Source organism: Diadema setosum, chromosome 2 (assembly GCF_964275005.1).
Source record: "Diadema setosum chromosome 2, eeDiaSeto1, whole genome shotgun sequence".
NCBI lineage: Eukaryota > Metazoa > Echinodermata > Echinoidea > Diadematoida > Diadematidae > Diadema > Diadema setosum.
The window spans coordinates 40,339,006-40,353,926 of record NC_092686.1 but is presented as its reverse complement, the minus strand read 5'-3'; the positions used below and the strand labels follow the sequence as shown (position 1 = coordinate 40,353,926).

The following is a 14,921-nucleotide window of genomic DNA, read 5'->3' as shown; positions in this document are numbered from 1 at the left end:
TAGCACTGTGATAGTGAAAGCAGATCAGCCATACTCTGATGTAATGAATTACTACCTTGTTTAATGAGTCACACATGATACAATGCAAACTAAACAAGGCTCACAGCAACAAGCCAGTTTATACTTCACAGTTTGCAGTGGTCTGCAATGACCACTGATCAAAAGATTTTTCAAAACATTTATTTCTTTTTTTTATTTCTTTAAAAGAAGAGTCTGTTATAAACAGCTAATAAGTAGTACAAAGGAGGTACTATGCGAGCTCGTCTAGTACCTCCTTGGTAGTACTTTCTACAGACATATAGGTACATACTATACTGTGATGTATGAATAGTTCTAGTTGATAAGATGAAAAATACATATAATTCACTTAGTATAGTACATTCCTACGTGCACCTAGTTCATACAAAATGTATATAGTTCTAGTTGATAAGATGAAAAATACATATAATTCACTTAGTATAGTACATTCCTATGTGCAGCTAGTTCATACAAAATGTATATAGTTCTAGTTGATAAGATGAAAAATACATATATTCACTTAGTATAGTATAGTACATTCCTATATATGCACCTAGTTCATACAAAGTGTACATGAGTATTTACAACTTTAAAAATAGTTTTCATGAGGTACCTGTCCAGTTTTAAAACCCCTGAGTCATGAGTCAATTTCAAGAGGTCTGCAAGGTCCCTTTACTACATACGGCAATGCATGCTCACTTTGTTCTGTGAACTGGATTACACAAGGAGAAAAAAAAAAAAAAAAACTGGATATTTTGCTAAAACTGCCTCAAAATGGGAGATCTCCTGCCAGAAGCGGGACAGTTGGAATCTCGGAGTTCAGCGGGCCTGGGCCCTGGGTGCAAGGGGCATACATGATTATGTACAATTGTATAAGGCTTGTAACGATTTGAAGCGCACATGCTCACATGATCAAAGTGTCCAGTTTGCTAGGCGTCAAGACAGGGGGATCTCCAGTTTACAGCATGCTTGGAGTTGGATCCCAGTCTTTGTAAACTCAAAACATCAACTTAAGAATAATTCTTAGTTTCTCATAAGTCTAACAGCCATGACCAGAGTTTCAAGACATAGAAGTTCAAATGCCTTATTTCTTGATGGGCTATTCAAACTGGGGGGGGGGGGGGGAGGGGGAGGGGGAGGGGGAGCATGATAAAGCATGTTTACAGGCAGACTACGGGAGTGTTCCCTCATCTGTCTCGCTGTGTTACAAGCTGAACTGCATTGATCACACACGCTTGATAACGAGAATTCATCATTCACACAAATTCTTCTCGCCCAGTCTTACTAGCGCATCGTCTGTTGCCATTACTACTTCCTCAACCCCTTTTGCACAATATGTGGTGTTGGATGCTATCACCACCTTTTTGACCAAAATGACCAGTCTAAAAAGTGACGATATTGAGGACTGAATTCAATCTCATTTGCTTTTGGCTCTAAATTTGTAAATTTCAATGTTTTGATGATACAATCAATGAATTAAAAATGGGAATACAATACCATGCATAACCACCATGTAATATATAGAAATTAACTGTGTCCTGAAAAAAAAGCAACATTTTTCTGTTGCCCAAAAATATCAAATCTTCCCAACAAGACAAGAAAAAACAAAATGGGGGGGGGGGGGAGTCAGTTGGATTCTGTTTAGAAGACTCAGTCAAAAAATTTTAATCCATGTAATTCTTAATTGTAATTAAAGACACACTTATAAGGTGCTATTTCTTTGCATACAGATATTTTGGGGAATAGGGTCACAGACGTTTTCACCAGATGTTGTTTTTTTTTATGATTTTGACACCAAGGCTTATAATAGAAGCATTAATGCCTGTCATTTCTAGATTTTTTTTTTGTGTGTGTGTTGTTAAATTGGTGGTCCAACAGCGATTCAGGAAATTTGCGAAAATGAAACCCTCACCAAAATAACAGCTCACTCAACAGTATTCAGATGAGGCACCATGTGCACCCCTGACCTACCCATACATGTGTACAAGCAAACTCATTGAGTACTGTAAAACACAATATATTCGCAGCATGAAAATTTCGTGAATTGGAGCTAACGGCCTTTCTCATGGCATGAAATTTTCACAAATTGCCACCGGCATCCAATGCATATTGCGTAGGCAAGAACTTTTGCATGCAATTCAATTTCCTGAATGTTGGCACATGCGAAATTAAAATGCATGCAAATATTCCTTGTTTTAAAGTATGTGTGTATCAATGTACAGATGAACTGTGATGAGTCTACACGGGGGAGGTCTATACAACATAGAGCATCCATGACAAATCTATGAAAAAAAAAAAAAAAAAATCTTCATTTCTAATGTTAGATTTTGAGTTTGTTTGCTTTTCAAGGAAAACCCACAAGGCATAATCACAGTGCAAATTACAGTGTGCAATTTAGGCCTACTATACAATGTATGTGCAAAGGCAAGATGCACATCATCGCATGATGAATCATGCTGTATGTACATTGTATTAAAGTGACAGCGGAAACTGTCTTGTATTATAATTTATACCTTAGGCACATATTTCTTTGTAACATTTGCAGCATTGCAGTCCATTGTAGAATTTACATAGTTGATATTTTAGGGCTATAAGAATCCAACTTTTCTGTTGATGTGGTTGTTGTTATTGCTGTAGTATTCTTAAGATTTTTGTTATGAGTTTGACCACACAGGATTGTTAGATTTGTATAAAGCCCTAGGGCACAGTAATCAGATAGAAAAGTTTCGCACTGACTGACATTAAGATCTTCAGCTGATCATTTTTGATGAAGAAAAAAAATAATGCTTTTAACAGGGTCTAAAAAGACAGCATAAAACAGAGAAAACCAGTGTGACTTCACTAACTCATATGCTCCCAAATGTGACTACCTCTTTTCTTAATTCTGTACCCCCTCCCTCTATCTATCAATCTCTCACCATCTTTCATTTACATTGTACATTCATCTTGTCCTGTGATACAGAAGATACAAGGCAGAGATCTGCTATGTCTTCTTCCAGTCTGACAAAAATAACAGTGTGCGCTCAAGCTCTCACTCAAAATACTTTGCTGTCTGCCATGACAAGCTGTGTTTGACGAGAAACAAAAAAAAAAAGTGAAAAAGCGAGAAATACTGCTCGGCTATAACACTCGCATACCACATCAAATCCCACAGCCCACATTCACAGGATTCCATTCCTTCACTGTTTAGTCTGTCTCGTTCGGTTCAGTGGGAAATGCACTTCTACAACTGTACTAATATCACATTTTCTGTCCCACGATGTATAATTGCTCTATAACCTCCATCAAAAATATACACTTGCCTTAAATGGATTTACATGAACTTTGGTGTTTGCACACAGCATCCAAATCCAAATAAAGGCCCAAGAATGCATAACAATCATTCAATCTATTATCCATGTCAAACTTTGTTAGATTTAGCAGACAATCATTCAAAGATTTCTATTCTGCAATAAAGTCTCCCATTAATACACATTCATCGGGCAGAAAAAGTGTGTCTTGATAGATGATTATTACATGTGTGTTGTTATGTCTAATGAGTATGAAGTGAAAACTCTCAGGGTACAGCTGTATTGAAGGTCTCCCATATCAGTGACACTGGATAGGCCTACGTTTTACCATGTTTAAAGAGATGAACAAGCATGAAACAAGTGTATTTTGACCCATGAGAATGAGGCAGTAATAAAGGGAAACCTAAATTATCTAACACTAATAAAGTCACATGATTAGCATACTTTGATAACTGATATTGGGCAATTCCACGATAAAGTGGACATGACCATCAAATTTTCAAAATAGTCAAATCTCACTCATTTTGGTATCAAATGAAAGCTTAAGGACTGAATTTTTCATATTTGACCATCTTGTTAAAAAATTACATCATTTACTTTGCTAAATATATGCATAAAATCAGCATAATTAAATTTGACATAATTATCTGAAAAATATAATGAAGTTAAATGAATGTAGCATGAGAAAATGAAAAAGGAGGTAAAAACTTTGCCTTTGTTTTCAGAGTTTAAGGGTTGAACATCATTACCAAATCATCAAAGTACAAGATTTTCTATGTGTTAAGCTTCAGCGAACATCGTAAATACGATCATAGATAATGTCACGGTGTTACGGTAAAAACTGATGTTTTTAGTATTGTTTGAAAATTACAAACACAAAAGGGTTTATTTTGATAGCCCAAATCATGACCACATGTAGCTACCATATACAAGTACTAAAATGATGGTAACTCATTTTGTTAATTAATTAAAGCTGATTAAAATGTGTCACGGTGTTACAGTAACTGTAACACCGTGACTATAACACTGTGACTTGCATTGCAATAACACAGGACACATACCGGGTTACACATGATAATTAACTGTTGAAGTGACCATCTGATTTCTCTGTCACATTTACTCAAAGGATAGAGGTTTTTCAAGGATTGTTCATAACAGATGGGTCAAGCTATATCCACAAAGATTATCCCTTGTACTCGTTGCCAGCATCATGCAATTTTAACCCTTTCTGTGCCAAAAGTCGAGAACTGTGTTTACAATGCAGTGGGGTTTGATATGCCAATCAACACTCAGAGCATATGGTGGGTTAAAATGGAAGCAGTCCACTCACAGTGTGCCACCTACCAGATTCATACCTATCCAGAGCAAACATTTCTGAAGGTTTTGAACTTTTAATTACGGTAAAGGCAACAGTTTCAGTTGAGTTGATACCCTTTGTTTAATATTTTTATCATAATTGACCATTTTATCACATGGTTTGACTCTTCTTTTGTAGACTCAAATGTGTTCCTAACATGATAAACAGTCTGAAATCTAGCTGCAGCTTCCCTGGTATCCTAAAGAATTACTTAGGGCATACTGAAGCTAGATTGAGGAGTCCACCAAAAGTTAATCTCACTGGAATACTACTTTCCTGTGCATGGTGCTGTGCACAATCTTACAAGTTTCACCATTAAAAGAGCCACACTCACTAGGATTTATGTGTATGAATGAGATTTTGCACTGTAATAATTTTTATGTACAAGCTCATTTTCCAGCACATCTTTGAAAAAGAAGAATAATTACATGTATGGTACATTTTGTACCACACAAATTGCTTGAATGATTCTTTTTATTGCTACTGAAATTGCTAAGTGGGTTCACCTGGCTTTGTGACCAAAGGTATTAAAATCAAAGTTTCAAATTTGTATGTCATCTTTAAATATACAAATTGGACTTTTAAAGAGTAGTTGTAAACCCTAAAAGTTCACTCAGAAATATTTATCAAGCTTTCAATGATGATAGAGTGAATTATGTCTCAAAACATAGAGTATATTTTACTGAAAGAGCAGTGTTCCTGACTGTAACATGTACAAACGTATATGACATGTCACGGCGTTACAGTGCAAAGTTTATCTTTACTTTGTTGTTTTTGTTAATCTGTTAAGATTTCAATAATTTTCTGTTTTATCTGGAAGTGTTATACTGTGATGTCAAACATTCATCATGAATCATCATTTCATTCTACCTAATAGAGAAACACTATGAGCTGAAAGTAAGACAACAGGATTCTCCATAGGTTTTCTACACACATTTCAGAGGTCACGGTGTTACAGTCACAGTGTTACGGTGCACTTATTTAAAATCTATGTCATAGTTTTCCTGTCAATTGATTCTTTAATAAAATTTTACTTCATTATTATCATTGAGTCTCTAGTACATCCAATGAACACATCCACTTATCAAAATGTTCATTAACTTCACAGAGTTTTGTCAGTAAACAAAGTGCACAAAAACCCATGTCCATTTTGCGTCACGGTGTTACAGTGGTAATTAATCGTGCATAACTCATTTACCACGGCAGTTTTTCTTCCTTTCTTTTGTTTTCAAAATTGCTTATGACGATATACATAGATACACAATAAAGATATTTTCTCGAGTGTTACATTTTGATTATTATTTACATTTGATCAGTGAAATTATACTCAAAAGTGTCACGGTGTTATCGTGGAATTGCCCTATTGTAAGCTCTGTCTGATGTCAAGCTGTAGTTCTCTGGAGGAACCTACCAGTGTATATCAAAGTGTGTTTGATGTTGCTAGGGTAGTTTTAAGATGCACTCGTGAACATCGTGAAGTGTCTAATTTGCACAACTGCTTATAACTGCATGTGTGTGATGATGTATTAGTCAGTGTGGGTTTATTGCAGTAAACAGACTCATAAACAGGTTGTTATTCCACAATCCCTGCCCTACCTTTGCAATCCCTTGAATGAGATTAAAAAAAGCCAATAATGGCTAAGTGAAGGAGACCACAATTACAGCAGATGTAAACAGCATTCAGACAGGATGTAATGTTGCCGATACTATTTACAGCCTTTTTAGTAGATGATACTGATTCAACTGCTCTGTAATCATACCGGCTAGCATATTTTACTGTGCTTTACTACAACTGTACCAACATGCACAACATTCCAGACCATTCAAGAAGCCAGGGTATTACTTAAGTCCCAAATTCTATGCTTGTAAACTTGCAAAACTCTGAGTGTGTCTGTGTGTGTGTGTGTGTGTGTGTGTGTGCATGTGTGTGTATGTTTGTACAATAATGACTCATTTGCAAATGTCACAAGTCTAGCCATACAGTGCCTGGAGTCCATGATTCATGCTGAAAACTTACACGTCATATTCAAACATTCCATGGAATGTTACCCGACCTTTCAAACATTCAGTTTAATATATTCTGCCTTGAAGTAACTGTAGAAGGCACCTGTAATTCAAAATCATGAGAACAAATGTAAATGAATTAATAAATAAATACAGTTTGAATTAATCCTAAGAATCTTTAAGCAATTCTGAGCCTAGTTACTTGAACATGGTGTGATTTTAAAATGTAGGTAAAATTTTACAACCTAGGCCTATATTTTGTGCCTTACCTGATAACTTCATCGGAAGTTAAAAAAAAAGTTGAGAGGGCTTACAATTGTACATTAAAGAGGTGCTACATATTACTGCATGTTTCAGCATTATATGGTTAAGTTAGTAAAATGTCAAATTGTACGATGTATTTAATTAAACACGGGTCCCTGTGAAAAGCTGAAATCACTGTCTACAGATGTTGAGTCTGTAATAAGAAGCCCTCCAACATATTATACGTTTAGAATACTAGTATGAACACAGTGTATCAAGGTATTGTAGCATCCGTCCAATATGAAAGATACTGTCATTTTATGATAAATATCACCATGATGGAAAATTCTTGGTGTCTACAATGTGTAACTTTTATACAGAGAGAAAATACTGAAGAGCTCTGGCTATTGTAACTATCATTAACTCTGCATCAATGACAATGAAAGCTGTCAGTATGAACACCTCTTCTTCCTCTCATAAAGAGAGAAAACATCTCTTTCTACACAACAATTACTTTGATGACACGCAAGAAGTGTAACAATTTCACCAGAGAATTGGTGAGGTGCTGTGCAAGAGTGGGAAGGATGCCAATTTTGACAGGATAAGATCGATAAATTTTCAAACATTTCTCCCTGAAAAACAAAAGGGCCACATCGACGGCACATCCGTACAGTTTGCCTGCAAACGAGTTGGGGGAAAATGTCAGACGACTACGGCGTGCTGAATTGCACCATATTCTGGATGCTGCCCAACACACCGGGCACTCAGTGTCAACATTTTGGGGGTGGACAGAGCAAACAAAGTGGGGTCCTTAGAGCGCGACGCTCACTCTTGGTTGTTGCATTTGAAAAGATGGGATATTTAATGGCATTCACACAAAGAAATGAATGTCTGAATGGTATTGATCAAGAAAAGAAAGCATATCATGTTGTACTTATACCTTACATACACTGTAACAGTCTCACAATGCAGTATGCATGCTATATTTCATTTTGGTTAAAACCAAAGTTACCTGGTACAGTAACTCTTCATGTCCAAGAAGAGTTTGTGGCAAAAATCATGATTAATTCTAATTTGTAATCCACTGCATATCATATTTTGACAAAAGATTGAGTTTAATTGGTTACAACAAATATATTCAGTGTATATGAAAAACAAATGAAATTGAAAACAAATTTTTTCAAAGTTGAGAAGGAAATATGCATTTAAATCTTCTGCAATGCAATGCCAATAAAAAAAAGTCAGTTAGCAACACAGAAGATTGCACAACCACCCAGACTACAAAATTAATTGCAGCATGAAGTTGCTTGCACACAATTACAGACTTCACATTTATTATTACAAAACGAACAAAACGAATCCATGGTGATGGAATGTCATCTCTAAATTCAAGGTGAAGGCAGATGTAATGAAGAGCATTACTTAGATAAGGGAAGTGCAATTACTCAACTAATTGTCTCGCGACGTAGCACGACAGGTCCCCTGCAAGCCCTTTTGTACTGGTGAGCATTCAAATGTGGCCAAATGACAATGTTTACATTGCACCCACTCATCTATCTATACTAATGGATTCTTCATTGTCACAGAACAATACCTGTCTCCCAAGGGTGGTTCAATCAGCTCATCTGAAGAAATGAAGTTCTGTCAATGTTGTACAGAGCTTGAATGATCTTACTCAATGAACATTGTTAATACATGTAGTTTTTTTTTTCTCTCTTGTTCTTCCATGATATGCTCTCTTTGAAATACTTACATTTTTTACATGGTAGCAGATGAAAACATTATGTATGATAGATTTATCACAGCTAATACTGCAATTATGGACTTGACACACCCTTTGAAAAAAAAAAATAGGTTTAAGACATGCTGCATGTTGCCAAATGAAAAAAAAAAAATCAATCAGTTAATTGTACCAATAAATACATGTATTTCACTGCCTTTATTCTCTGTCAATAGTTGCCAGCAAATTGTTCACAACTAATAAAACTCAATCAAAATTTGTATTTTGGGGGGAGTTTGATTGTGCCCTGCTTTATTGCAATCATTACTCTTGGAGGGGACAGGTTGCAAAAGCACTCTGTTAAATGTAATATTTCTCTCTTTTTTTTTTAGTTCTAAGAAATATAAACACAGAGAATACAGAATATTTGAGTACTTTCTTATTAAAGGTCCAGTTTACCTTTGGGAGCAGTGATTTCATAAATGTTCAAGATATCACATTTGATGCATATGTGTAGGTCTGTTGTATCATAAAACATCCTACCATATGAAATATTTGCAATGAAACCTAAAATATAAGGAGATATCAGGGTTTTTCTCAATAAACCGTAACTGTACACGGTTTAGTCTGGAAACATTTCTATTATAACTATTGTTCACATTTTGTGTATTTAACAACACTTAACATCGATTATACGGATTCAAATTTTGACAGTGGTTGTTTCTATCCCTAACTCACATTTTAGAACTATTTTAGAGCACTGATGGTTTCATCTGCAAATGGTAAATTATGCCTTTAACATGATCTTGCAAACTGAACGAAAGGAAACGTGAATCAATTTCAATTATGTAGAAAGTTGTTAGATTATGATAGAAAAACACATTTTAGACGGGAGACTATGCCTACATACAATTGCTAACCTTTGATCAGGGAAGCACCTCCCTGCTTTGATGATGGCAACAGACAGGTCAAACATTGTATGTTCACTGTGTGTGCATGCTTGACCTAGTTCTGCTGACAATCAGATTCCTCTTGAAAGTCCACCTGTGCATCACTGATTACCCACGTCAAAAACCAGCTCTAGGATTGTCCACTCTATACCAGAATTCAGCACTCTGTAAAACAGCTGCTCCTTCAACTCTCTTCTTCCTTCATATGCCTATGATTTATAGTACTCTCCTTCTCTCTCATCTGCCTATGATTTATAGTACTCTCCTTCTCTCTCATCTCTCTCCCTCTTTTCTCATTCTTTCTCTTTTTCCCTCCTCTCTGCAATTTCTTGTTCTCTCCCCTCCCTCTCTGTCTCTTTCCCCTTTGCCTCTTATTTTAAAACATTTACCCCCCCCCTTTTTTTGGGGGGGGGGGGGAGGGTGGAGATAGAGGTTGTGTGTATGGTAGGCCTTCAGTAAAGATGACAGTGCAATGCATTTGGTCCCATGCATGCATTTTTCAGGACTGCCATATTTCAAAATCAATTAATGACTCTGCGAACATTTCTGGGTCCCGTTTCATCAAAAGATATAGTCGATTATAAATTTCCTTACCACACAGGCTGCCATAGACTTATGATAGAAATCAGCTATACAATCAATTATAACTCTTCTTAGAACAGGGCCCTGGTTTAACAGTTAACAATTTCTGTAGGTTTTACTTTTTGTTTTCAGCCATCAGATGTCAAGTTTAGTCAAGCAAGTGTCAAGCAAACTGTAGGACAGCTATGAGGTTGCCATGGATAGCATTAGTGTGAAAGAAAGATGGACTGTAATTTGAATTTTCTTACCATTTATCCAGACCTGGGAGAATTTCATTTTAAAAACTATAATCATATACTAATTGTCATCATTACATTGGCACCTTTGAATTTTACTGCATATAGGAGGAAGATTGAATATGCACAAAAACTGCTAGAAATATTTTAGAAAAGCACTTAGACAGCGCAGACCTCCATGAAGCAGCTCATTTCCACCCATACACACAGCTGAAAATCACTCAATTTCCCAATATAGAAGCATTTTGTATGTATACATCATCAGCTTCCAGCTATGCTGTGCCTTACTTGAGCAGAGCACATGCTTAGAGCGCATATGTATGCGCAAACCTCAAATACGTGCAGTCTGAACTCCTACGTTCATTAATGATTAATCCTTCAAAAATCCACAAAATTCCTGGGTCAATATCAAGATTTAATCACCTATTCCTTGTGTCATTATCAACTTTCCTCGAAAGTTTCATTCAAATCCATTCACAACTTTTTGAGTTATTTTGCACACCGGGAAACAAACAAACAAACAAACAACCAATGGCAATGAAAACATAACCTCCTCCCTTGGTGGAGGTAATTATTGCCAAATTTAGACAGAAACTTATATCTTCCATAAAGATCTTAATCACAAAGAAACTACTAGTACAAGGATTCTAAAAATCCTCCAACCAAAATAGATGTAAACATAAAAAACAAAAATAGCTAAAAAATGAAAGAGTTGTTGTTCTATCTTGTGTTTGAAATACTAGCCATAAATTAGTAAAACTTATAACAACAAGATCATATCACAGAAATGAGGTTTAAAGGACCTCACCAAAGCACAACATGAAGCTGTCTCTGGAATGTGATGCTTTGGCATTTCAAACAAAATTAAGGGAAATATGTTGGTGCAAGAGTCAAAATACAGAGCAATCAATATAATGTGACATCTGTATTAAAGGCAGTATTTATCAATGACACTTTTGCTATGTTAAAGGGATGGTAAAGTGTCAGTTGAACTGGGGCTTCAGGTTTCCAACATTTTTTTAATGATGATCTTTGGAAATAATGAGAAACCTCTTATGAAATATGAAAGAGCATACAATTCTAAGAGGAATTCAAACTTCATATGATGATAATTGGTTTTGAAATGGCCGAGATATCCAAAGAAGAGCAATCCTCTTAAAAGGACCCACCTTTTATCATGACCGCTTTGTTTTACAAGTACTGTATTTCTAGATATCTCGGCCATTTCAAAACTAATTTTCATCGAATAAACTTTGAATTCCTCTTAGAATTGCATGCTCTTTAACATTCTATAAAGTGGTTTCTAAGTATCTTGCAAAAAGTTAAAACCGGAACTCTCGCCTCAACCAGTACTACACCATCTCTTCAATGTAAGGTATGGTAACATAAATGTTAATGACACCTCTATTTTGCTTTGCTTTGCTTTAGTATGAAAAGGTATAGTGGTAGACCTACATATTTTCTTCTAAACATTTGATTTGTACCCCATCGGTAATATTTCCATACTCCGCATGAAATAAAACTACAGAAACACCTGAGAAGTGCATCAGCCAAAGCATATGAAGACTCCTGCCATCTGTGATACACCAAACTGAAAGCTTCATCAATGCATGATGGTTCTAACTATATATACACACACTTTTATTTCTACTATTCAAATTCCTCTCCTAACCAATAATGATGACTTTAAAAATTCTTTATCTCAACTATGGTTACTTAAATATCCCATAACGTAGTAGGCCTACAGCATGAAATTTTTTATTTATAATAAGAGGGAGAGAGAGAAGAAATATTATTCATGCATCAAAAGTCACAGCTTTATATCTGCTTCAATATGACTATGTCAATAAGTCGAGGAGGTCGCTGGAGTTGACACTACTACAATACAACACGAGTGGTACGTCATTGACTGCAAAAATATGGGTGCGAGCAAATTAAAGAGGGTATTCCCAATGGCCTTTGAAATGCTAGCACAAAGCAGTGCCAGCTTTATTTGCATCAAGGAAGTACATGTGCAGTCCACCAAAGCCTGGCATTATTTGGTTGCCCTACCTCTGTTATCACAGAGAATGACATAAAATGATCAGACTTTGTCAATGCTGAGTACAGCACTGTTATGAAGCACTAGATGCATGAATAGGTACATAATGTCCATGTGTAATAAGCATATTGTGAAAGGCATGCAAGTTTGGAGGGAAAAATATGTGCTGTGCAGATTAGGCAAAAATGATCACTGCAGCAAAGTGCTTCTCACATCATTAACGACAAGATATCCGGCAGATGCGACACACTACCGACTTCAGCACCACGTAGTGCTGTGAGATAGGGGAACATCTCCAGACATTGCGAGATAAACAGTAATAATATATTGCCAGTATATGTAATATACACTGAATATCACCATCATCACAACATGTGATCATCCAATGGCAAATGCCAAAAAGAGGATCTTTCTCTACTCACGGAATTTTCGCTTCGGGACCGGTTTGCCTCCATCGGGCACATCCACGATGTAACGAAACATGCTAATGAGCGTCACGACGGTGACATGGACAGCAGCAGCAATGCAATGAGAACCTCAGAGGCTCCTCACCGAGCAGAGGAGGAATGCCGGTATAAAAGAGGCAAGCAGGAAAGACAGAGCAAGAGAGGAAGGAAGGGAATGAGAAGAGGGAGAGATGAGACTTGGGTGGAGATATATACGGCAGGAGCGCTGGCTCTGTGTGATGTGCCTATTGCACACTGCACTGTCCTCCAGACATGGTGTGCACAGAAAACAGGGACTGTGCATATCTTATGCAGTGTGTGTATGTGTGTGTGTGTGTGTGCCCACACCTTTTCGTACAGAAGTCTCTTCTCTCCCCTCTCTCTCTTTCCCTCTCTCTCCACTAGATGAGCCTTTAGATTACTAGTATCTGGCGAGCCCGGTTCACTCATGCATTATTATGGTGACGTGACATGACAGTGTTTACTGAAACATACACATGGCTGGGTTTATGTGCAAGAAAAAATGACAGAACATCATTGGGGAAAATAAGGAAAAGGGAAAGAACAAAAAGAACAAAAAAGGATAGGAATGAATATGGAAGAAGATATATGAGATGAAGAAATAGAAGGACCAGTGAACAGGTATATTTGAAGAATCAAAGAGGAGTGATACAGAATAAAATAAACAGAATTGAAGGAGATATGGAGAAATCATTTTGTTACCTATACCCAGATGTTGGATGGATGCTGGCAATCTTATCACATTAAAATTTTGAATTTGTTGTTTAGTTTTTTTCAACCACAATGAACATGATGATTTAAATATGCCAGCAAATCATTTTGTTACCTATACCCAGATGTAAGATGGATGCTGGCAATCTTATCACATTAAAATTTTGAATTTGTTGTTTTGTTTTGTTTTTCAACCACAATGAACATGATGATTTAAATATGCCAGCATAGTTGGGATACAAAAATTAGCTTGACAATCAAATCTCAAGACAACAATCATTTTTATTAAAAATCATACAGTTTGCAATTATACAAGTTTAAAGACCTAATAAAATGGTTTAGGCATTTTTTTCTCAATGATGCAATAATATTAAATGTTAAATTCTAAGTAATTCTATGGTTGTGCGGGGTTTTTTACTGTTCTGAATTTTGCTCTATATTTGTTAACATAATGGATGCAATTTCCTCGGTTTTGGAAAACTTGCTATACTTTCACCGCATGCGGCGCACTATCACTTCTAAATTGTGATGACGTCTAAGAACGGAGTCGAGTCGTTCACGACCAGTACAGTCTAGCCGTAGCCAGCGAGCTGGCAAGGCTATGCTACTAGCGCAGCGCAGCGACAGCCGGCCGGCGGCGGCTGCACTGGCTAGCGCTGGCCGGGTAATGGCGGGGGAGCGAGCTAGCGAGCGCACAGCAGGTGCTGCGCTGCACTATTGTAATTGGCTAAGCCTTTAGACAAAAGAATATTTAATGAACTGTATCGGATTTAATACTGCCAATAATACAGATTACAACTGTGGTACGCTTGGATATCCATTATTTTCGGCAAACTCGTGAAATAGGCCCTACCACTGCGTGTCTGTACTAATAGTAATACTACGGCGACTCGCCTGTTTCAGCCCCACCGTGTGGCGTTCATCTCGGTAGGTAAGCACGGCGGTGCGGCGGCCTTCCACAGTGAATACTCGTGAATGCGGCGAAAATGACTTCATAATATGGCCCTCGGCTCGACTAATTTAACGACCAATCTAACCATAAATACAACCCTACCTAACCTTAATCCCTAGGAGGGCCTACCCTTGCTTGCTATAAACGCACGGGTACGATGCACGCGCACTGCGGTGGGGCCTATTTCACGATAGCCCCACCACCACTGCGTGTCTGTACTAATACTACGGCGACTCGCCTGCTTTATAGGCCTAGACCTACTCGTGAATCCAGCCTAGCCCCACCGTGGCATTCATCGGTAGATAAGCACGGCGTTTGGGCTTCCTTCCACAGTATGATTTTTAGCATAA

General features: G+C 37.1%; 1 protein-coding gene across 1 annotated transcript in view; it reads right to left on the bottom strand.

Annotated features, from left to right (window-relative positions):
• LOC140246295 (peptide methionine sulfoxide reductase MsrB-like) overlaps positions 1-12,994 on the bottom strand; it is a 39,911-nt gene extending 26,917 nt beyond the window's left edge. The window contains exon 1 of the mRNA XM_072325762.1: positions 12,864-12,994. Coding sequence (XP_072181863.1) covers positions 12,864-12,924 — 61 coding nt within the window. The 5' untranslated portion in view covers positions 12,925-12,994. The remainder of the gene's footprint in view (positions 1-12,863) is intronic.
• Between the last annotated feature and the right edge of the window lie 1,927 nt (positions 12,995-14,921).